This window comes from Heterodontus francisci, unplaced genomic scaffold (genome assembly GCF_036365525.1).
Source record: "Heterodontus francisci isolate sHetFra1 unplaced genomic scaffold, sHetFra1.hap1 HAP1_SCAFFOLD_615, whole genome shotgun sequence".
In the NCBI taxonomy this organism is placed as follows: Eukaryota; Metazoa; Chordata; class Chondrichthyes; order Heterodontiformes; family Heterodontidae; genus Heterodontus; species Heterodontus francisci.
This window is the reverse complement of record NW_027140176.1, coordinates 111947-134336: the sequence shown is the minus strand read 5'-3', so window position 1 is coordinate 134336 and position 22390 is coordinate 111947. Positions and strand designations below refer to the sequence as shown.

At 44.3% G+C, this 22390-nt stretch overlaps 1 protein-coding gene across 2 annotated transcripts in view; it reads left to right on the top strand.

Moving 5' to 3' along the window:
• Positions 1–22390, top strand: part of LOC137359013 (interferon-induced very large GTPase 1-like) — a 371428-nt gene that overhangs the window by 295004 nt on the left and 54034 nt on the right. For both annotated transcript variants that reach the window (XM_068025150.1, XM_068025149.1), the window contains exon 4: positions 560–4288. In XM_068025150.1, the coding sequence (XP_067881251.1) occupies positions 560–4288 (3729 nt within the window). The remainder of the gene's footprint in view (positions 1–559; positions 4289–22390) is intronic.

Here is a 22390-nt window from a genome sequence, read left to right as displayed (position 1 = left end):
GATTCTCTCTTAATTTCTGTAAGATCTGTGTGATCCTCTCCATGTGATTCTCTATTAATTTCTTTAAGATCTGTGTGATCCTCTCCATCAGATTCTCTCTTAATTTCTGTAAGATCTGTGTGATCCGCTCCATCAGATTCTCTATTGATTTTTGTACGATCCGTTTCATTGTCTCCATCAAATTCTCTATTAATTTCTGTAGGATCCGTGTGATCCCTTACATCAGATTTACCATTAATTTCTGTAAGATCTGTGCGATCCTCATCATCAGATTCTCTATTATTTTCTGTAAGATCCATGTGATCCTCTCCGTCAGATTCTCTATTAATTTATGTAGTATCTGTGTGATCCTCTCCATCAGAATCTCTATTAACTTCTGTAAGTTCTGTATGATCCTCTCCATCAGATTTTCTATTAATTTCTGGAAGAGTATTTTTTTTCCCTTTCTCTTGTGCAGTAGCAGGTCTTTCTGGCCGTAATTTCCTCCCACTGCTTTTTTCATTTCTAATTAACAGTTACTCTCAAAATTAATCTTTTTATTGATCTATTTCTTCTGCAGGAGTCACATTGTGGGATTTAAAAACCTTGCGAAAAGACCTTGATGTACGATCTCAGCCTAACACAGAGTTTCACATTATTGCATCCGACTCCATTGAGAAGAAAGCCTCTGCTCTGAATGTGGATGCATCATTGAAAGCAAGTTTCTTGTGTGGCTCAGTCGAGGTGAAAGGATCAGCGAAATATCTCAACGACACAAAGAAATCGAAGCAACAGGCCCGAGTGACCCTTCAGTACCGAACAACAACCAGGTTTGAACAGCTGACAATGAGTCACTTAGGTCAGCAGAATGTAACCTACCCTTATGTGTTTGATCAGGGGACAGCAACTCATGTGGTTACAGCAGTGCTGTACGGGGCTCAGGCTTTCTTTGTGTTTGATCAAGAGGTCTCCTCAGCAGACAGTCTACGGGATATTCAGGGTAAGCTGGAGGTGATGATTAAAAATATTCCTAAGATTGCAATTGAGGGTGAGGTCTCCCTAAAAATGACAAAAGAACAAAATACAAATGCCCAGAAATTCACCTGCACCTTTTATGGGGATTTCTCACTGGAAAACAATCCCACCACATTCCAAGATGCCATCAAAATCTACAGAAACCTCCCAAATTTGCTCGGTGTGAATGGAGAGCATGCAGTGCCCATGAGAGTCTGGCTTTACCCACTCAACAAACTGGACTCCAAAGCTGCTCAGCTGGTACGAGACATAAGCATCGGACTGGTCAATCGCTCCCAGTCTGTACTGGAGCAGCTCAATGAGACAGTGATGAGATGTAATGATCTGATGAGAGACAGTATCACTATTCAATTTCCAGAGATCGGGGACAGGATAGTGAAATTCCGAGAGATGTGTCTGGAGTATAAACTGGTTTTCCAGAAGACTTTAGCCAGTGTGTTACCATCTATCCGTGGAGGTGGGAAAGAGGAAGGATCACTGGTGGATATTCTGAAGAACAAGGAACAGTCACCATTCAAACGCCAGTCACTGATCAAATGGCTGGATGACAAGGAGCGGGAAATGAATGTGGTGAGATCTTACCTCATGAGATTGAAAGATATTCATTCTGTGAAATCAAGGAGTGAGTTGGATAGAGAAGTGTTGGATCCAGAGACAGATTATGTGGTCTGCTTCACATTTACATCACTACATCAAGAAGACTTATATCTGTCAGAAGCAGCCAGCTACCTACAATCTCACACAGCTGAGAAAATGCAGATACCAAATCCTGCTAACCGGGTTAGTGCAGAATATCACAACCAGCAGTGGTTTAACTCAGTGTCTGTATCCCAGAAGATGAGGGAGTGCTCTCGCTTATTTCTGGATTTTGCCACAGCCAACAGAGCACGAGGGAAAACAAAGTTCATTGTTGCTTCTGTGCAGGATGACAGTAATGTAGGAGCATCGATTTACCTGTATGAGAGAGGGTTTGTGGTGACCCAGTGCTTCAAACCCCCATCACAGCCGGAGAGACCTGTGGTTAGTGGAACAACACATGACAGTGTGACACTCCAATTACAGCCACCGAGATACGGTGCTAGTGAGATTGTTGGGTACAAGGTGGAGTACCGAGCTACCCAACAGGAGGAATGGACAACTGTGGATACATCCCATCAATCCGACTCCTTCACAATACCTGGGTTACAGACACACCAGGAATATCAATTCCAATACAGAGCAGAGATCAAGGCAGGGGTCAGCATGGCCTGTGAGAGTTACTGTGTCACCACACTTCCAACAAGTCCACCTGCTAAACCTTCAACACTCCAGGTAGACTGGTGTTCTGCAATACTCACCTGGGACAGGCCGACTGAGATTGGAGCTGGTGTCAATATAGTTCAGTACAGGATAGAATATAGAGAAGAAAAGGCAGTTACCTCCACTACGGAGAATGGACATTGGGAGGAAATAAAGACAACAGTCAGCGGATGTCGTTATACTTTAGAGGGATTGAAACCCAAGACATCCTACAGAGTGCGAGTGTCTGCTGATTGTGGAGCAGGAGGGTCTAGTGCAGCAAGTGATGAGGTTTTAATAGAAACAGAAAATGAACCCAAGAGCCTAACCAGGAAACTTCGCAGAGAAAGTATAGTAACAGCCAGAAGGAACTCTTCCATTTACATGCTTCCTTTAGAAAAGAAGATACTTGACAAGGACGGACACTGTGCAAAGTGCTCCTTCGGAAAGTCCACCACAAAACACAGTGTCAGGGCAATTCTCATTCTTGGAGCAACAGGAGCGGGAAAAACAACCCTCATTAATGGAATGATCAACTACATCCTGGGTGTGGAATGGAAGGATAACTTCAGATACGAATTAATAGATGAAGGGACAGGAAGATCCCAGACTGAAAGTCAGACATCCTCAATCACTGCCTACAAACTCCACCATCGAGAAGGATTCCAGATTGATTACTCTCTCACTATCATAGACACGCCGGGATTCGGAGATACCAGGGGGATAACCCGAGATAAACTTATCACTGATCAGATCCGAGATTTATTTACTTCCCCAGATGGTATTGATCAAATCGATGCCGTGTGTTTTGTCACTAAGGCCTCTGTGGCTCGTCTGACTCATTCACAGAAATATGTCTTTGATTCGATTCTTTCCATTTTTGGTAAAGATATTGCAGAGAACATCCGAATACTGGTGACATTCGCTGATGGGCAGGTTCCCCCTGTTCTGGAGGCCATCAATGTTGCTGAGGTACCGTGTCCCAAAGATAAAAAAGGTTTTCCACTTCACTTCAAGTTCAACAATTCAGCCATATTTGCTCGAAGTTCAGCTGCTGACAAGAGGAATCCTGATGATAACAATGAGGAGGAAGAGGAGAAGGACAGTGAGAACTTTGATGCAATGTTCTGGAAGATGGGATCAAACAGTATGAAGAAATTTTTTGCAGCTCTGAGCAAAATGGAAACAAAGAGTTTACGCTTGACAAAGGAGGTGCTTAGGGAGCGTCAGCAGCTGGAGGCTGTGGTAGAGGGATTGCAGCCTCAGATCAAAGCGGGTCTGACAAAACTGGAGGAGATCAGGAAAACACAACAGGCTTTGAACCAACACCAGGTCGATCTGGATGCAAATCAAGATTTTGAATATGCAGTTGAAGTCACATTTGCAGAAATGAAAGATATCAGCGGAACTGGTTATTACATAACCAACTGTGAGAAATGTCACTTCACCTGTCACTATCCCTGTAAGATTCCTAATGATGCTAAGAAAATGGAATGTGCAGCAATGGACGGCAATGGGAACTGCACAGTCTGTCCTAATAAATGTATCTGGTCTGTTCATCTCAACCAGAAGTACAGATTTGAGTATAAAACCAGAATGGAGAAGAGGACACACAGTCAGCTGAAAGAAAAGTATGAGAAGACATCTGGTGAAAAGATGACACAGCAGAAAATCATGGAACAGCTTCAGCAGGAATTGGCTGATGTTCAGGATGTCGTGTTGGAGCTGATTGAAAAATCATCTCAGAGCATTTTAAGACTTGAAGAAATCGCTCTCAGACCAAACCCGTTATCAACCCCAGATTACATCGACCTGCTGATTCAGTCTGAGAAAGAGGAAGCTAAGCCTGGGTTCCAGGAGCGAATTCAGTCACTGAATGTAGTCAAACAACAGGCTGAGATTATAGCAAAAGTTACCAGGAATGAGGAGCTGTTACCAGAGGAATGGAAACAGTATCAAGCTCTGGAGGAAAGGAAAAGAAATGTCCCAAAAGGAGGTAAAATTTGCTGGTCTGTTCAATTGGGTCAGTCATTGGGGAATATTCCCAATTAAGACGGAATAACGATTGACCATATACATTTAACAGTTCACATATTGTTATGGCTAGGTGTTAAGGGGTGAAGATTGTTCCCACTGTTCACCTCCCAACTGACCACAGCAAGTGGTTTTGTTACTTGGGTTTCAATGACTGCTGTTTTATTTGTCAATAAACAGACAGCAACAACTTTACTTGTCAGCTTAAAGCAGAATATTAACTATTTATTGAACAATATTCATTCCCGAAAATGGTCGCAACCACACCCATGCACACATTCACTCATACAGACACCAACACTCAAGAATAGCTGGAGTGGAAAAGTGGTTTGAAGTGAGGAAGGTGTGCGGGTTCACAGAAAACTTTTTAAATCTTCTTGAGGACAGTTCTTTTAAAGATGCAGGCCTGGGTTGTTTGTAGATTTTCTGGTGGTAGAGATTTCAGTTTGGAGGCAGTGGTCAGATTCAATTCTGTGTTGCAGCAAGTTGAAGGGTGTAATTTGCAGCAGGGCTCCTTCTTTGGTTTTTACTGAAACTCTCACAGCTCTCAGCTGGACAGGATTTTGGGATGCTGCCGTGATCTCTCCCACTCTCTATTCAGTGAGCTACTTTTTAAGCTAAAAATCTCTCACCTTTGTTCAGAGACGCAGTACCCCATCATGGTGCTGACCAACAATGGACCAGGATGTGGCTAGTTCACACCTTATTTGTTTCAGAAGAAACCATTGTATTCATGAATGTCTCTTGACAGTTCAGGATGGGTATAATTGACATTTCCTGGATTGGAATGTATCCTTTTGCCCAAACAGACAGTTTGAGTATACAGGGACAGTCGGCCCGACCTTTGGTGGCCATATTGCAGCAATTTGTTGGTGTACACCATCCAACACCCCGCCCTTTCACACACACTGTACTCTATCCAATGCCCCACCCTTCCACACACACACTGTACCCCATCCAACTCCCCCATTTTCACACACACTCTGTAACCTTCCAACTGCCCTCCCTTCCACACACACTTTACCATCCAACTCCCCTCACTTTCACACACACACAGCTATCCGAAACCCATGCACAAACTCACTCACTCACTCACTCCCACGCTCTCTCAACATAGACGCACACACTTCTCACTCTGTCACAATCTGTCCATTTCACACAGGCACACAAACACAAGCACACACACTCATACACATACCTCTGATATGCTCACACACACATGTGCACATGATTCCAATATGCATGCACACACAAACATGCATGGAGCGATCTGACACACGCACAAACACTGCTCTCTCACACACACATACTATCACACACAAGCACAGAAATTAATAGAGAATCTGATGGAGAGGATCACATAGTTCTTACAGAAATTAACATTGTAGGAAATGTCATGGAATCCCTAGTAAAGGACTGAATGGAAGAACATATAGAAAAAAAATTAATAATGAATAGTCAGCAAGTATTTCAAAATTGAGCAGATAACAGAAATCGCAATCATAATGCAGTATATGTAGTTTATGTGGATTTTTAAACGACCTCTGCTAAGGTGCCCCAAAATAGACCAATTAATTTTCCAGAAATGTGGAGTCAGAGGACAAGTAGCATAATGGATTTCTAGCTGGCTTCAATGTAGAAAGCAGAGTGTGTTACGAGCTCACAGGACAGCTGGTATGGACTCTGTCTTTCATGAAACTGATTGTGATGGCTGCCCCTAGTCAGAGTACCCCATGGTTGAAGTCACATGACTACGGCAAGCTAGGAGGCACATTAGGACAGTATTGCATTTCTATCCCAAACACCCTCCTTTTCATACAAAAAACCAAAAAAAATTGCATGCATCGTCATTTACACTGTGAGTTGCCCAAGTTACCCACTCTGCACACAACTGTTCTCATGCATTAATAGTTTGTCATTCTTTTCAGTCTTTGCACATGCATTGCACACACAGTCTTTAAATCATGCTGGTCTCTTAATGGTGCGCGTGCGCGTTGTCGTTGGTTGTTCATCTGGTTGATTTTCCTTCTCCGCCAAATGTTGTTCTCTTGTCACTTGCTGCCATGGTAACTGTTGTTCCATTTCCATTGTTAGACCTCTGGGGCTGATGTTTGTTGTGGTCTGTGCAGTTGGTGAGTTCACATCTGCCTGATTGGCCGCCTGCAGTGAAGGAACAGCCTCTCAATAGAAACATAGAAAATAGGAGCAGGAGTGGGCCATTCGGCCCTTCGAGCCTGCTCTGCCATTCATTATGATCATGGCTGATCATCCAACTCAGTAACCTTTTCCCGCTTTCTCACCATACCCTTTGACCCCTTTAGACCCAAGAGCTATATCTAACTCCTTCTTGAAAACATATAATGTTTTGGCCTCAACTGCTTTCTGTGGTAGTGAATTCCACAGGCTCACCACTCTGTGGTTGAAGAAATTTCTCCTCATCTCAGTCCTGAAAGGTTTACCCCGTATCCTTTGATGATGACCCCTGGTTCTGGACTCCCCCACCATCGGAACATCCTTCCTGCATCTACCCTGTCAAGTCCTGTTAGAATTTTATAGTTTTCTATGAGATCCCCCCTCACTCTTCTGAACTCCAGCGAATATAATCCTAACCAACTCAATCTCTCCTCATATGTCAGTCCCACCATCCCAGGAATCAGTCTGGTAAACCTTAGCTGCACTCCCTCTATAACAAGAACATCATTCCTCAGATAAGGAGACCAAAACTGCACACAATATTCCATGTGTGGCCTCTCCAAGGCCCTGTATAATTGCAGCAAGATATCCCTGTTCCTGTACTCGAATCCTCTCACTATGAAGGCCAACATACCATTTGCCTTTTTTACTGCCTGTTGGACCTGCATGCTTACCTTCAGCGACTGTGTACGAGAACACCCAGGTCTCGCTGCATATTCCCCTCTCTCAGTTTATAGCCGTTCAGATAATAATCTGCCTTCCTGTTTTTGCTACCAAGGTAGATAACCTCACATTTATCCACATTATACTGCATCTGCCATGCATTGGCCCACTCACTCAACTTGTCCAAATCACCATGAAGCCTCTCTGCATTCTCCTCACAACACACCCTTCCACCCAGTTTTGTGTCATCTGCAAATTTGGAGATATTACGTGTGCCAAATTTGCTCAATTTCTTTATGATTCCTTTGGCAATTTTCACTGCCACCCTCAGCCTTTCCATTGGATTGGGGATAGAATAGCGATGATGTATGATGTTGAATTTCCAAATCCTTTATGAAGCGGCTGAATTCTTCACTCGTGAACTGAGGGACATTGTCGCTCATCACAATGTCTGGAATGCCGTAATGACTGAAGTGTGTTTTCAGACATTCTACAATCTCACTGGTAGACATTGATGTCATCTGGTCTACTTCCCAGTAGTCAGAATAGTAGTCTACGATGACAAGATAATCAGTTCCTGTAAGAGTGAAGAGGTTTACTCCCAGCTTCATCCATGGTCTGTCTGGGATGTCATGTGTCATCAGCGGCTCTTTAGCTTGCTTAGCTTGGTATTCGTTGCACGCACTGCACTGGCTGATGTGGTCCTTGATTCCATTGATCATGTTTGGCCAGTAGAGCACTTCTATTGCCTTCCTCAAACCCGACTCAATTCCTTGGTGGCTTGCATGGATGCATTTTAGCATCTCTCCTCTCAACTCCTTAGTGATAATGACTCTATTTCCTTTGTACAAGATGCCATCTTGGGCTGTCAATTCATCTCTGTAAGCCCAATACACTCTTGTGGCTACAGAAGAGTCCTTGATGTTGTCAGGCCATCCTTTCATCACTACTTCTTGCAACACTTGTAGAGTTGGATCTTGTTGGGTAGTTTGCTTAATTTGAGCAAGGCACTTGTCTGTCAGATTCAATGTCTCTGCTGGGTTGATGACTTCCAGAGCACGTCGAGCTGCAGCTTCATATTGTATCTGGAAAATTTCACATTCTGTCGTAGCATCCTGTTTCTTCATAAGGACTGCTGCCTTCCACAGCATGTCAATGATGTACATCTGTTTCCCCTGCTTGTATGCCACATCCAGATGATATCTCTGTAGCTGGAGTAACATTCTTTGCAGCTGCTTTGGAGCAGATAGTCACGGCTTGAGGAAAATGCTTTGAAGTGTCTTGTGGTTGGACTCAACTTCACTTTGTCTCTTCCAAGTAGGTATTGATGAAAATGTTCACAAGCAAAGACAATGGCCAGACACTCTTTCTCGATCTGAGTGTAGTGTTCCGTTTGCATTAATGCCCTGGATGCAAATGTAACCGGTTGTTCTTGCTGCATTAGGGTTGCTCCAAGTCCTATCTCGCTGGTGTCACACTGCAGGCTGATTTCAACATTTACATCACAGTATTTCAGCACTGGCATTGCCATCACTAGTTGCTTGATTTTAGTGAAGGCTGCTTCTTGTTCTGTCCCCAATACCACTGCACGTCCTTGGCAGTGAGTTGGCGTAATGGTTCATACTCCAACAATAGGGCGGCACAGTGGCGCAGTGGTTAGCACCGCAGCCTCACAGCTCCAGGGACCCGGGTTCGATTCCGGGTACTGCCTGTGTGGAGTTTGCAAGTTCTCCCTGTGTCTGCGTGGGTTTTCTCCGGGTGCTCCGGTTTCCTCCCACAAGCCAAAAGACTTGCAGGTTGATAGGTAAATTGGCCATTATAAATTGTCACTAGTATAGGTAGGTGGTAGGGAAATATAGGGACAGGTGGGGATGTTTGGTAGGAATATGGGATTAGTGTAGGATTAGTATAAATGGGTGGTTGATGTTCGGCACAGACTCGGTGGGCCGAAGGGCCTGTTTCAGTGCTGTATCTCTAATCTAATCTAATCTAATCTAATAAATAAAAAGCAAGAATTTTGCTAAATAGGTGATGAATTGAGCAAATCATTGCATTGCTTTTACATCTGTTTGTTGCCGCATCACTGCTACTGCTCTCACCTTTTCGGGATCTGGGCACAGACCTCTCGCTCTCAGTACATGACTTATGTAATTGGCTTCGGACATCTTTAATTGCATTTTTTCTTGTTCAACTTCGAGTTCATCTGGCAAGCTCTGTCCAGCAGTTGCACTAGATCTTGATCATGGTCAGCAATGGCTTCTTCCATTCAGTCTCCATATCCATGAACTAGCAGATCATCCACAAAGGCTTCCACTCCGGGAAGATCACTGACTATCTCATGCTGTCTGCGTTGATACTCCTCTGGAGCTTTGGAAATGCCAAAGGGCAGGTGCAACCATCTATAATTCCCAAACAGCATCTGGAATGTAATAGAAAGCTGCTGCTTTCATCCAGCTTCACTTGCCAGTAACTATCCTTCACATCTAGGGTAGTGAAGACTTTTGCCTTTGCAAGTTGTGGCAAAATTCCTTCGATCGTTGGCATGGGGTAGTGATATCTCTTCAGAGCTCTATTTAGATCCTTTGGGTCGATGCATACTCTCAGCTTTCCAGGTTGTTTCACTGCTGACCATGCTGCTAATCCATTCTGTAAGGGTTGTCACTTTCTTGATCACTCCCTTCTTTTCCAGCTCTTCTATCTTGTCTTTCAGGCTGGCCTTGAGAGCAGCTGGATCTTACCTTGGCAGTTGCTGAATTGGTCTCACCCTCTCATCTACCTTGAAATGATGTTCTCCAGGAAGACATCATAAACTCGTAAACACATTGTTGTACTCCTCTAGGATCTGTTCCACGGTCAATGGTTTAGTGTGCTGCGACACATTGCAAATCTCTTTTTGCGTGTTGTGGGTTTAGACTTACTTTTACTGAGATGAATGGCTTTTGCTTGCCGTCTATGATCTGGAATGCCAGATGTTAGTTCTTGCCATTGCATGGGCTTTCGGAGTAACTTGTCCTCTTGGCACTAGTATGGTGCCATCATATAGCTTCAACCTTATTTTCAAGGGCTTCATTTTTGAATTGCCATGTTGAGTCACTTTGCACAGGTCTGTGAAGGTCATGATGTTGCATGACACACCAATGTCTATCTGGCACCTTATGTTGACTTGATATTCTCCCTCTGCAGTCATCATTTCCAACAGTCACAAACCATTTATCACCTATTGACCTGACTGAACCAACCTGTTGTATGGTGTATAGTGATTTGTCAGAATCTTCAGCAGACATCTCTCCAGTGGCCATTTGTACCTGTTTGTTTGCTTCCTTCTAGCCAAAAACTTGTGTGCAGAATGATTCAGCTTCATGCAGTGAGAACACTGGTCTCCCCATGCTGGACATGCCTTTTTTCCTTTGTGTGATGTCCTCCACAATATTTGCATCCTGCCCTTTGTCCGTGATCTTTCTGCCCTTTCCGTCTGGAATGGCTTTCAGCATAATGCAAGGCCTGGTCTGTTCTGCTATGAATATGCTCCAGCTGCTGATTTAAACCTCATCACTTCTGCATATGTCAATTGCTTTCATGAGAGTAAGTTTATCTTCTCTCAGTAGACATGTTCTCACTGCAGGATCTCTTATGCTTCATACAATCATGTCTTTAATTACAACATCTTTTAGTTGTGCAAATTCACAGGATTCTGTGAGCTGTGTTAATACAGTCACATATTGATCAATGAACTCTCTTGCACCTTGGGTCCTAATATTGAACACATAGATTACGTTAACTTGGGGTTCAACGCATGCCTTCAAGGCATTCAAAATTTCTGCAGTCTTTTTTTTGATCTACAGAGAGATTTAGGGTAGAATACACTTTGTAACAGTCTCTCCCCAACAGTGATAGAAGCGTAGCTACCCGCAACCGCCCTGGTTTGTGAACTAAATCCGCAATTTTGTAATTTTGCTATTGCAAGTGGAAAAACTGCCAGTTTTTCTTCATGTCACCTTTCATTTCCACCAGCGCAGGCAGAGGAAACTTTGCAGCCATTGTCTTACCCTGTGCTTTCAGCTGTTTCTCTGTTCTTTTTCTGTGGCTTCCTATGGCTGTTAGCAACTTTTAGCAGTTGTGACCATTCCTGTGGTCTTTGTTCCGTAGCTGTGTTTCTTCACCACTCAGTCTCAGCTCCACCTCTGACACCACAGGACACCGGTCGGATGTGGATTCTGTCTTCAATGAAACTAACTATGATGGCTGCCCCCAGTCAGAGTGCCTCATGGTAGAGGTCACATGACTATAGCGAGCCAGGAGGCACATTAGTACAGTATTGTATTTCTATCCTAAACAGAGAGCATAAAGGGTAGTTATTCAGAGTAGCAGAAGGTGTGATGTGACATTCCACAAGGATCAGGGCAGGTATCACATTTTTCACAATTTACATTAACAATCTGGATTTTGGAATCAAAAACACAATTTCTAAATTTGTGGGTAACACCAAATTGGGGGTTGTAGTCAATACTGAGGAAGTATGCAATAAACTGAAGGAGGACATTAAACTTGTAGAATGGGCAAATAATTGACACACAAAGTAAAATACAAATACATGTGAGATAGTACATTTTGGTAGGAAGAATAGAGGAGGTCACTTATCACTTGGAAGTTACTAGTCTCAGTGGAGTAGAGGAACAAAGGGATCTGAGTACAAACGGACCAAACACTAAAAATTGTGCCACCTTTTAGCAAGGCCATAAAAAAACATGTACTCGGGTTAATTTCTTGAGGGATAGAATTGAAAGGTGTGGTAGTTATGTTAAACCTTTATTGAACTTTGCTTAGACCATACTTGGTTAGATTACTGTGTGCCGTTCTGATCTGATCATCATATCAGAAAAATATATTGAAGACACTGGAGAGGGTGCAGAGAACATGTATAAGGATAATACCAGAAATGCATGGTGTACATATCAGGAAAGGATGAACAAGCTGGGTCTCTTTTCTCTCACAAAAAGGAGGCTGAGGGGTGACCGAATAGACGTCTAAAAATTATGAAAGGTTTTGATAGAGTGGACAAAGAGAATGTTTGCACTTGTGGGGAAGAGATAAATAGAGACTATCAAAATAAGTCACCGAGAAATCCAATAGGGAATTCAGAAGAAACTTCTTTACCCAAAGAGAGGTGAAAATGTGGAACACGCTACCACAGGGAGCGGTTGAAGTGAAGTGAATAGATTAGACATATTTAAGGGGAAGCTAGACAAGCATATGAGAGGGGAGCTAATAGAGGGCCATGCTGATGGATTTAGATGAGCAAAGATGGGAGGAGGCTCTAGCAGAGCATAAAGACTGGCTGGGCTGAATGGCCTGTTTCTGTGCCATATTTTCTTTTCATTCACGGGATGTGGGTGACGCTGGCCAGGCCAGCATTTATTGCCCATCCCTAATTGCCCTTGAGAAGGTGGTGGTGAGCTGCCTTCTTGAACCGCTGCAGTCCATATGGGGTAGGTATACCCACAGTGCTGTTAGAAAGGGAGTTCCAGGATTTTGACCCAGCGACAGTGAAGGAACGGCGGTATAGTTCCAAGTCAGGATGGTGTATGACTTGGAGGGGAACTTGCAGATGGTGGTGTTCCCATGTATTTGTTGCCCTTGTCCTTCTAGTTGGTAGAGGTCGTGGGTTTGGAAGGTGCTGTCTAAGGAGCCTTGGTGCATTGCTGCAGTGCATCGTGTAGATGGTACACACTGCTGCCACTGTGCGTCGGTGGTGGAGGGAATGAATGTTTGTAGATGGGGTGCCAATCAAGCGAGCTGCTTTGTCCTGGATGGTGTCGAGCTTCTTGAGTGTTGGTGCTGCACCCATCCAAGCAAGTGGAGAGTATTCCATCACATTCCTGACTTGTGCCTTGTAGATTGTGGACAGGCTTTGGGGAGTCAGGAGGTGAGTTACTCGCCTCAGGATTCCTAGCCTCTGACCTGCTCTTGTAGCCACAGTATTTATATGGCTACTCCAGTTCAGTTTCTGGTCAATGCTACCCCGAGGATGTTGATAGTGGGGGATTCAGTGATGGTAATGCCGTTGAATGTCAAGGGGAGATGGTTAGATTCTCTCTTGTTGGAGATGGTCATTGCCTGGCACTTGTGTGGCGCGAATGTTACTTGCCACTTATCAACCCAAGCCTGGATATTGTCCAGGTCTTGCTGCATTTCTACACAGACTTTTTCAGTATCTGAGGAGTCATGAATGGTGCTGAACATTGTGCAATCATCAGCGAACGTCCCCACTTCTGACCTTATGATTGAAGGAAGGTCATTGATGAAGCAGCTGAAGATGGTTGTGCCTAGGACACGACCATGAGGAACTCCTGCAGTGATGTCCTGGAGCTCAGATGATTGAACTCCAACAACCACAACCATCTTCCTTTGCGCTAGGTATGACTCCAGCCAGCGGAGGGTTTTCCCCCCGATTCCCATTGACCTCAGTTTTGCTCGGGCTCCTTGATGCCATACTCGGTCAAATGCTGCCTTGATGTCAAGGGCAGTCACTCTCACCTCATCTCTTGAGTTCAGCTCTTTTGTCTATGTTTGAACCAAGCCTGTAATGAGGTCAGGAGCTGAGTGGCCCTGGCGGAACCCAAACTGAGCATCACTGAGCAGGTTGTTGCTAAGCAAGTGCCACTTGATGGCACTGTTGATGACACCTTCCATCACTTTACTGATGATTGAGAGGAGGCTAATGGGGCGGTAGTTGGCCGGGTTGGATTTGTCCTGCTTTTTGTGTACAGGACATACCTGAGCAATTTTCCACATTGCAGGGTAGATGCCAGTGTTGTCGCTGTACTGGAACAGCTTGGCTAGGGGCGCAGCAAGTTCTGGAGCACAGGTCTTCAGGACTATTGCCGAAATGTTGTCAGGCCCCATAGCTTTTGCAGTATCCAGTACCTTCAGTCATTTCTTGATATCACGTGGAGTGAATCGAATTGGCTGAAGTTTGGCATCTGTGATGCTGGAGACTTCAGGAGGAGGCCGAGATGGATCATCAACTCGGCACTTCTGGCTGAAGATTGTTGCAAATGCTTCAGCTTTATCTTTCGCACTGATGTGCTGGGCTCCCCCGTCATTGAGGATGGGGATATTTGTGGAGCCACCTCCTCCAGTTAGTTGTTTAATTGTCCACCACCATTCACGGCTGGATGTGGCAGGACTGCAGAGCTTAGATCTGATCCGTTGGTTATGGGATCGCTTAGCTCTGTCTATCGCGAGCTGCTTACGCAGTTTGGCATGCAAGTAGTCCTGGGTTGTAGCTTCACCAGGTTGACACCTCATTTTGAGGTATGCCTGGTGCTGCTCCTGGCATGCCCTCCTGCACTCTTCATTGAACTAGGGTTGGTCTCCTGGCTTGATGGTAATGGTAGAGTGGGGGATATGCCGGGCCATGAGGTTACAGATTGTGGTTGAGTACAATTCTGCTGCTGCTGATGGCCCACAGCGCCTCATGGATGCCCAGTTTTGCATTGCTAGATCCGTTCGAAATCTATCCCATTCAGCACGGTGATAGTGCCACACAACACGATGGACGGCATCCTCAATGTGAAGGCGGGACTTCGTCTCCACAAGGACTGTGCGGTGGTCACTCCTACCAATACTGTCATGGACAGATGCATCTGCGGCAGGCAGATTGGTGAGGACGAGGTCAAGTATGTTGTTCCCTTGCGTTGGTTCCCCCACCACCTGCCGCAGACCCAGTCTAGCAGCCATGTCCTTTTGGACTCGGCCAGCTCGGTCAGTAGTGGTGCTACCAAGCCACTCATGGTGATGGACATTGAAGTCCCCCACCCAGAGTACATTTTGTGCCCTTGCCACCCTCAGTGCTTCCTCCAAGTGCTGTTCAACATGGAGGAGTACTGAGTCATCAGCTGAGGGAGGGCGGTAGGTGGTAATCAGTAGGAGGTTACCTTGCCCATATTTGACCTGATGCCATGAGACTTCATGAGGTCCTGTGAGATCTGATGTACACTTCCACATGCAAACATAGACACAGAGCATGCACAAAAATACACACAGAAACATACATGTCCAACTCTCACCAACATACAGACTGTAACAAACATGGGTGGTTTGGAGGAACTGGAATTAAGTAGTTTACCCTCGCTTTGCCCCCTGACAGTTCCCAGTGTGCTGCTGAGGGGAGTGGATGGAGTGGAGGTACTTTTTTATAATTCTTTCATGGGATGTGGGCACTGTTGGCTATTCCAGCATTTATTGTCTATCCCTAATTGCTCTTGAGAAGGTGGTGGTGAGCTGCCTTCTTGAACCGCTGCAGTCCATGTGGTGTAGGTAGACCCACAGTGCTGTTAGGAAGGGAGTTCCAGGATCTTGACCCAGCGGCAGTGAAGGAATGGCGATATAGTTCCAAGTCAGGATGGTGTGTGACTTGGAGGGGACTTGTAGGTGGTAGTGTTCATATGCAACTGCTGCCCTTGTCCTTTTAGGTGATCAGGTCATGGGTTTGGAAGATGCTTTCGAAGGAGCTTTGGTGAGTTGCTGCAGTGCATCTTGTAGATGCTACACACTGTTGCCACTGTGCATCGATGGTGGAGGGAGTGAATGTTGAAAGTGCTGGATCGGGTGCCAATCAAGCAGGCTGCTTTGATCTGGATGGTGTCGAGCTTCTTGAGTGTTGTTGGAGCTTCACCCATCCAGGCAAGTGGAAAGTATTTCATCATACTCCTGACTTGTCCCTTGTAGATGGTGACAGGCATTGGGAAGACAGGAGGTAAGTTACTCACCACAGAATTCCCAGCCTCTGACCTGCTCTTGTCACCACAGTACTTATATGGCTAGCCTGGGTCAGTTTGTGGTCAATGGTAACCCGGCAGGATGTTGATAGTGAAGGATTCAGCGATGGTAATGCAGTTGAATGTCAAGTGGAAATGGTTAAATACTCTGCTATTGGAGATGGTCATTGCCTGGCACTTGTGTGGTTCATATTTTACTTGCCACTTATCATCCCAAGCCTGAATGTTGTCCAGGTCTTGCTACATCTGGGCACGGACTGCTTCAGTATCTGAGGAGTCGTGAATGGTGATGAACATTGTGCAATCATCAATCCCCTTCTGATCTAATGATGGAGGGAAGGTCATTGAAGTAGCAGCTGAAGATGGTTGGGTCGAGAACACTAAACTGAGGAACTCCTGCAGTGATGTCCTGTGGCTTAGATGATTGACCACCAACAACCACAATCATCTTCCTTTGTGCTCGGTATAACTCCAACCAGTGGAGATTTTCCCCCTCGATTCCCATTGACTTCAATTGTGCAAGGGCTCATACATATGAACTTACAAATTAGGAGCAGGAGTAGGCGGTTCCTCGAGCCTACCCCGCCATTCAATAAACTCATGGCTGATCTGATTGTAACATCAACTCGACATTGCCACTCACCCCCAATAATCTTTCAGCCCCTTTCTTATCAAGAATCTATCTACCTCTGTCTTAAAAATATTCAAAGGCTCTGATTCCACTGCCTTTTGAGGAAAAGAGTTCCAAAGACTCTCAACACTCTGAGAAAAAATTTCTCCTTATCTCTGTCTTAAATGGGCGACCCCTTATTTTTAAGCAGTATTCCCTAGTTCTAGATTCTCCCACAACAGGAAACATCCTTTTTACATCCACCCTGTCAAGGGCCCTCAGAACCTGTTTCAACCAAGTCACCTCTTACTCTTCTAAACTCCAGCTGATACAAGCCTAGCCTGTCCAACCTTTCCTCGTAAGAATACCTGTCCATTCCAGGTATTACTCTTGGAAACCTTCTGTAAACTGCTCCCAATGCAATTACATCTTACCTTAAATAAGGAGATCAAAACTGTAAACAGTACTCCAGATGTGGGATCACCAAAGCTCTCTATTTTAGTTTAGTTTAGAGATACAGCACTGAAACAGGCCCTTCGGCCCACCGAGTCTGTGCCGACCATCAACCACCCATTTATACTAATCCTCCACTATTCCCATATTCCTACCACATCCCCACCTATCCCGATATATTTCCCTACCACCTACCTATACTAGGGGCAATTTATAATGGCCAATTAACCTATCAACCTGCAAGACTTTGGCATGTGGGAGGAAACCTACGCAGACACAGGGAGAACTTGCAAATTCCGCACAGGCAGTACCCAGAATCGAACCCGGGTCCCTGGAGCTGTGAGGCTGCGGTGCTAACCACTGCGCCGCTGTGCCGCCTATTGCTGAAGCATCGGAATGTAAGAGCAGGAGCATGCCCTTCCATTCAATATGATCATGGCTGATCATCCACTTCAATGCCTTTTTCCCACACTATCCTCAAATCCCCTTATGTCATTGGTATTTAGAAATCTGTCAATCTCTGCTTTAAACATACTCAATGACTGAGCTTCCACAGCACCTCTGGGAATTCCAAAGATTCACAACCCTTTGAGTAAATAAATTTCTCCTCAAATCAGTCTTAAGTGGCTTCCTCCTTATTTTGAAATTGTGTCCCCTGGTTCTAGACTCCCCAACCTGGGGAAACATCTTAGCTGCATCTACCCTGTTTATCCCTTTACGTCATAGAGTCATACAGCACAGAAACAGGCCCTTCAGCCCATCATGTCCGTGCTGGCCATCAAGCACTGATCTATTCTAATCCCATTTTCCAGCACTTGGCCCGTAGCCTTGTATGCTATTGTGTTTCAAGTGCTTACCTAAATACTTCTTAAATGTTGAGGGTTCCTGCCTCTAACATCCCTTCAGGCAGTGTGTTCCAGATTCCAACCATCCTCTGGGTGAAAACATTTTTCCTCAAATCCCCTCTAAACTTCCTGTCCTTTATCTTAAATCTATGCCCCCTGGTTATTGACATCTCCACTAAAAGAAAAAGCTTCTTCCTATCTATTCTATCTATGCCCCTCATAATTTTTTATTCCTCATTCAGGTCCCCCCCCTCAGCCTTCTCTGTTCTAAGGAAAACAACCCTAGCCTATCTACCCTCTCCTCTTGCTGAAATGCTCCAGCCCAGGCAACATCCTGGTGAATCTCCTCTGCACCCTCTCCAGTGCAATCACATCCTTCCTATAGTGTGGTGACCAGAACTGTACACAGTACTCCAGCTGTGGCCTAACTAGCATTTCATCCAGCTCCATCATAACCTCCTGCTCTTGTATTCTATGCCTCTGCTAATAAAGGCAAGTCTCCCATATGCCTTCCTAACCACCTTACCTACCAGTGCTGCTGCCTTCAGTGATCTATGGACAAGTACACCAAGGACCCTCTGACCCTCTGTACTTCCAAGGGTCCTACCATCCTTGACTTGTTAGTCCTCCCAAAATGCATCACCTCACACTTCTCAGGATTAAATTCCATTTGCCACTTCTCTGCCCATCTTACCAGGTCATCAATATCATCCTGTAATCTAAGGCTTTTCTCCTCACTATTTATGACACCACCGATTTTCCTGTCATCTGCGAACTTACTGATGATACCTCCTATATTCACGTCTAAATCATTAATGTACACTACAAACAGCAAGGGTCCCAGCACCGATCCCTGTGGTACACCACTAGTCACAGGCTTGCACTCGCAAAAACAACCCTCGATCATCATCCTCTGCCTCCTGCCACTAAGCCAATTTTGGATCCAATTTGCCAAATTGCCCTGGATCCCATGGGCTCTTACCTTCCTAACCAATCTCCCATGTGGGACCTTATCTAAAGCCTGACTGAAGTCCATGTAGACTACATCAGCAGCATTACCCTCTACACATCTGGTCACCGCCTCAAAAAAGTCAGTCAAGTTTGTTTGGCATGATCTCCCCTTAACAAAGCCATGCTGACTATCCTTGTTTAATCCCTGCCTCTCCAAGTGGAGATTAATCCTGTCCCTCAGAATTCTTTCCAGTAGTTTCCCTACCACTGATGTTAGACTCACTGGCCTGTAACTACCTGGTTTAGCCTTGCTACCCTTCTTGAATAATGGTATTACATTCGCTGTCCTCCAGTCCTCTGGCACCTTTCCTGTGGCCAGAGAGGATTTGAAAATTTGTGTCAGAGCCCCTGCTATCTCCTCCCTTGCCTCACATAACAGCCTGGGATACATCTCATCTGGGCCTGGGGATTTATCCACTTTTAAGTCCGCTAAAACATCTAATACTTCCTCCCTTTCAATGTTAATATGTGCAAGTCTATCACAAACCCCCTTCCTGATCTCTACACCTACATTGTCCTTCTCCATTATGAACAAAGATGAAAAGTAATCATTTTACACCTCACCTATGTCCTCCGGCTCCACACACAGATTACCACTTTGGTCCCTAATGGGCCCTACTCTTTCCTTAGTTATTTTCTTGCCATTAATATGCTTATAAAAAGTATTTTGCAGGTTTCCATGAGATCACCTCTCATTCTTCGAAACTCTGGAGAATACAAGCCCAGTGTCCCCAATCTCTCTTCATAGGACAGTCCCGCCATCCTGGGAATAAGTCGAATGAACCTTTGTTGCACTCCCTCTATGGCAATCATATCCTTCCTAAGGTAAAGGGACCAAAACTGCACACAGTACTCCAGGTGAAGTCTAACCATGGTTCTATACAATTGAAGCAAGACTTCACTACTTCTGTACTCAAATCCTCTTGCAATGCCATTCGCCTACCTAATTGCTGGCTACACCTGCATGTTAGCTTTCAGTGATTTATTGACAAGGACAGCCAGGTCCCTTTGTACATCTATACTTTCTAATCTCTTACCATTTAAGAAATACTCTGCACATCTGTTCCTCCTACCAAAGTGGAGAACCTCACATTTTTCCACATTATATTCCATCTGCCACGTTCTTGCCCACTTGCTAAGTCTGTCTAAATCCCTTTGAAGCTGCTTTGCATCTTCCGCACAACACACATTCCCACATCCAAATCATTGATATTTATTGGGAACAGCTGGGGCCCAAGCACTGATCCCTGCAGTACCTCACTAGTCACATCCTGCCAATGCAAGAATGATCCATTTATTCCTTCTGACTACCTGTTAACCAATCCTTAATCCATGCCAGTATATTACCTGCTATCCTATGTGCTTTAATTTTGCTAACCAACCTCCTGTGGGGGAACTTAGAGTCATAGAGAGATACAGCACTGAAACAGGCCCTTTGGCCCACCAAGTCTGTGCCAATCATCAACCACCCATTTATACTAATCCTACATTAATCCCATATTCCCTACCACATCCCCACCATTCTCCTACCACCTACCTACACTAAGGGCAATTTACAATGGCCAATTTACCTATCAACCTGCAAGTCTTTGGCTGTGAGGAAACCAGAGCGCCCGACAGAAACCCATACGTTCACAAGGAGAACTTGCAAACTCCACACAGGCAGTATCCAGAATTGAACCTGGGTTGCTGGAGCTATGAGGCTGCAGTGCTAACCACTGCACCACTCTTATCAAAAGCCTTCTGAAAATCCAAGTATACTACATCCACTGACTCCCCTTTATCAATTCTGTTGGTAACATCCTCAAAAAACTCCAACAGGTTCATCAAACATGATTTGCGATTTAGAAATCCATGTTGACTATGCCCAATCAGATCATTATTATCCAAGTATCCATTTATCACATCCTTTGGAATAGATTGTAGAATTTTCTGAACAACTAATGCAAGGTTAACAGATCTGTAGTTCCCTGTTTTCTCTTTCTTTTCCTTCTTAAATAGGGGGGAGGCATTTGCTACCTTCCAATCTGCAGTAACAGCTCCAGAATCTATAGAATTTTGGAGGATGATCACCAATGTATCCACTATCTCCATAGGTAGCTCTTTTAACACTCTGGGAAGTAAAATATCAGGTCCTGGAGACTTATCAACCTTCAGCCCCATTAATTTCTCCAATACAACCATCTTACTAATACTAATTTCCTTCAATTCCTCATTCCCTCTAATCCCTTGGATCTCTAATTCTGGGAGATTTCTTGTATCTTCCTCAGTGAAGACAGACAGAAAGTTAACATTTAGGTTCTCTGCCATTTCTCTATTCCCCATTATCAATTCTCCTCACTCTGTCTGTAATGAACCCACATTTGCCTTAGCCAAACATTTCCTTTTTACATATCTATAGAAGATTTTACAGTCCATTTTTATATTTTTTGCTATTCTATTCATGTTATATTCTCCCTTTCTTATCAGTTTCTTGGTCCTCCTCTGCTGTATTCTGAAATCCTCTTAATCCTCAGGCTTAATATTATTTCTGGGAACTTTATAGGCCTTTTCTTTTAATCTTATACAATCCTTAACTTCCTTTGTTATCCACAGTTGACTGCCTTTACTTTTGGGGTTTTTGTGCCTTGAAGGAATGTATAGCTGCTGTAAACTATTTAATATTTCATTAAAGACTTTCCATTCCCTAGCTACCTTTTAATGTATTTTCCCAATCCACCTCAGCCAATTTGCCCCTCATACCTTCATAATTTCCTTTGTTCAAATTCAACACCCTGGCTTCAGATTGAACTACCTCACTTTCAGACATAATTTAAAATTCTATCATATTATATTCATTCATCCCTAAAGGTTCGTTTACAACAAGATTATTAATTAGCCCTTTCTCATTACATTATACTAGATCTAAAGTAGCCTGTTCTCTTTTCGGTTTCTCAACATACTGCTCTAGAAAACCATCCCTAACACACTACAGAAACTCGTCCTCCACAGCATTAGTGCTCATTAGGTTTACCCAGTCTATATGCAGATTTAAGTCACCCATGATTACTGTATTACCATGCTACATGCTTCTGTAATCTTCTGATTAATACCGTGCCTCACATTCCCATTACTTACTGATGTACTGATCCCATCCCTTATTATCAGTGCAACACCACCTCTTTTTCCTTTTTGCCTGTCCTTCCTAAATGTCGAATATCCCTGAATATTCAGTTCCCAGTCTTGCTCACCTTGTAGCCGCATTTCCGTAATGGCAATTATATCATACCCATTTACCTCTATTTTAGACCTTTAAATCATCTACCTTATTGCGAATGCTGCATGCATTCAGATAGAGTGCTCTTAACCTTGCTTTCTTGACATTCTGCATTCTCAGCCTTGTTCATGCTCGCCTTTGTTTCGCCTGCCTTCTAATGTTACTTGCAACTTTTCTGCCTCCTGTTACATGCTTTACTTCCTTCCAATCTGAGCTAGCACTCAGGTTCCCATCCCCCGACAAGCTAGTTTAA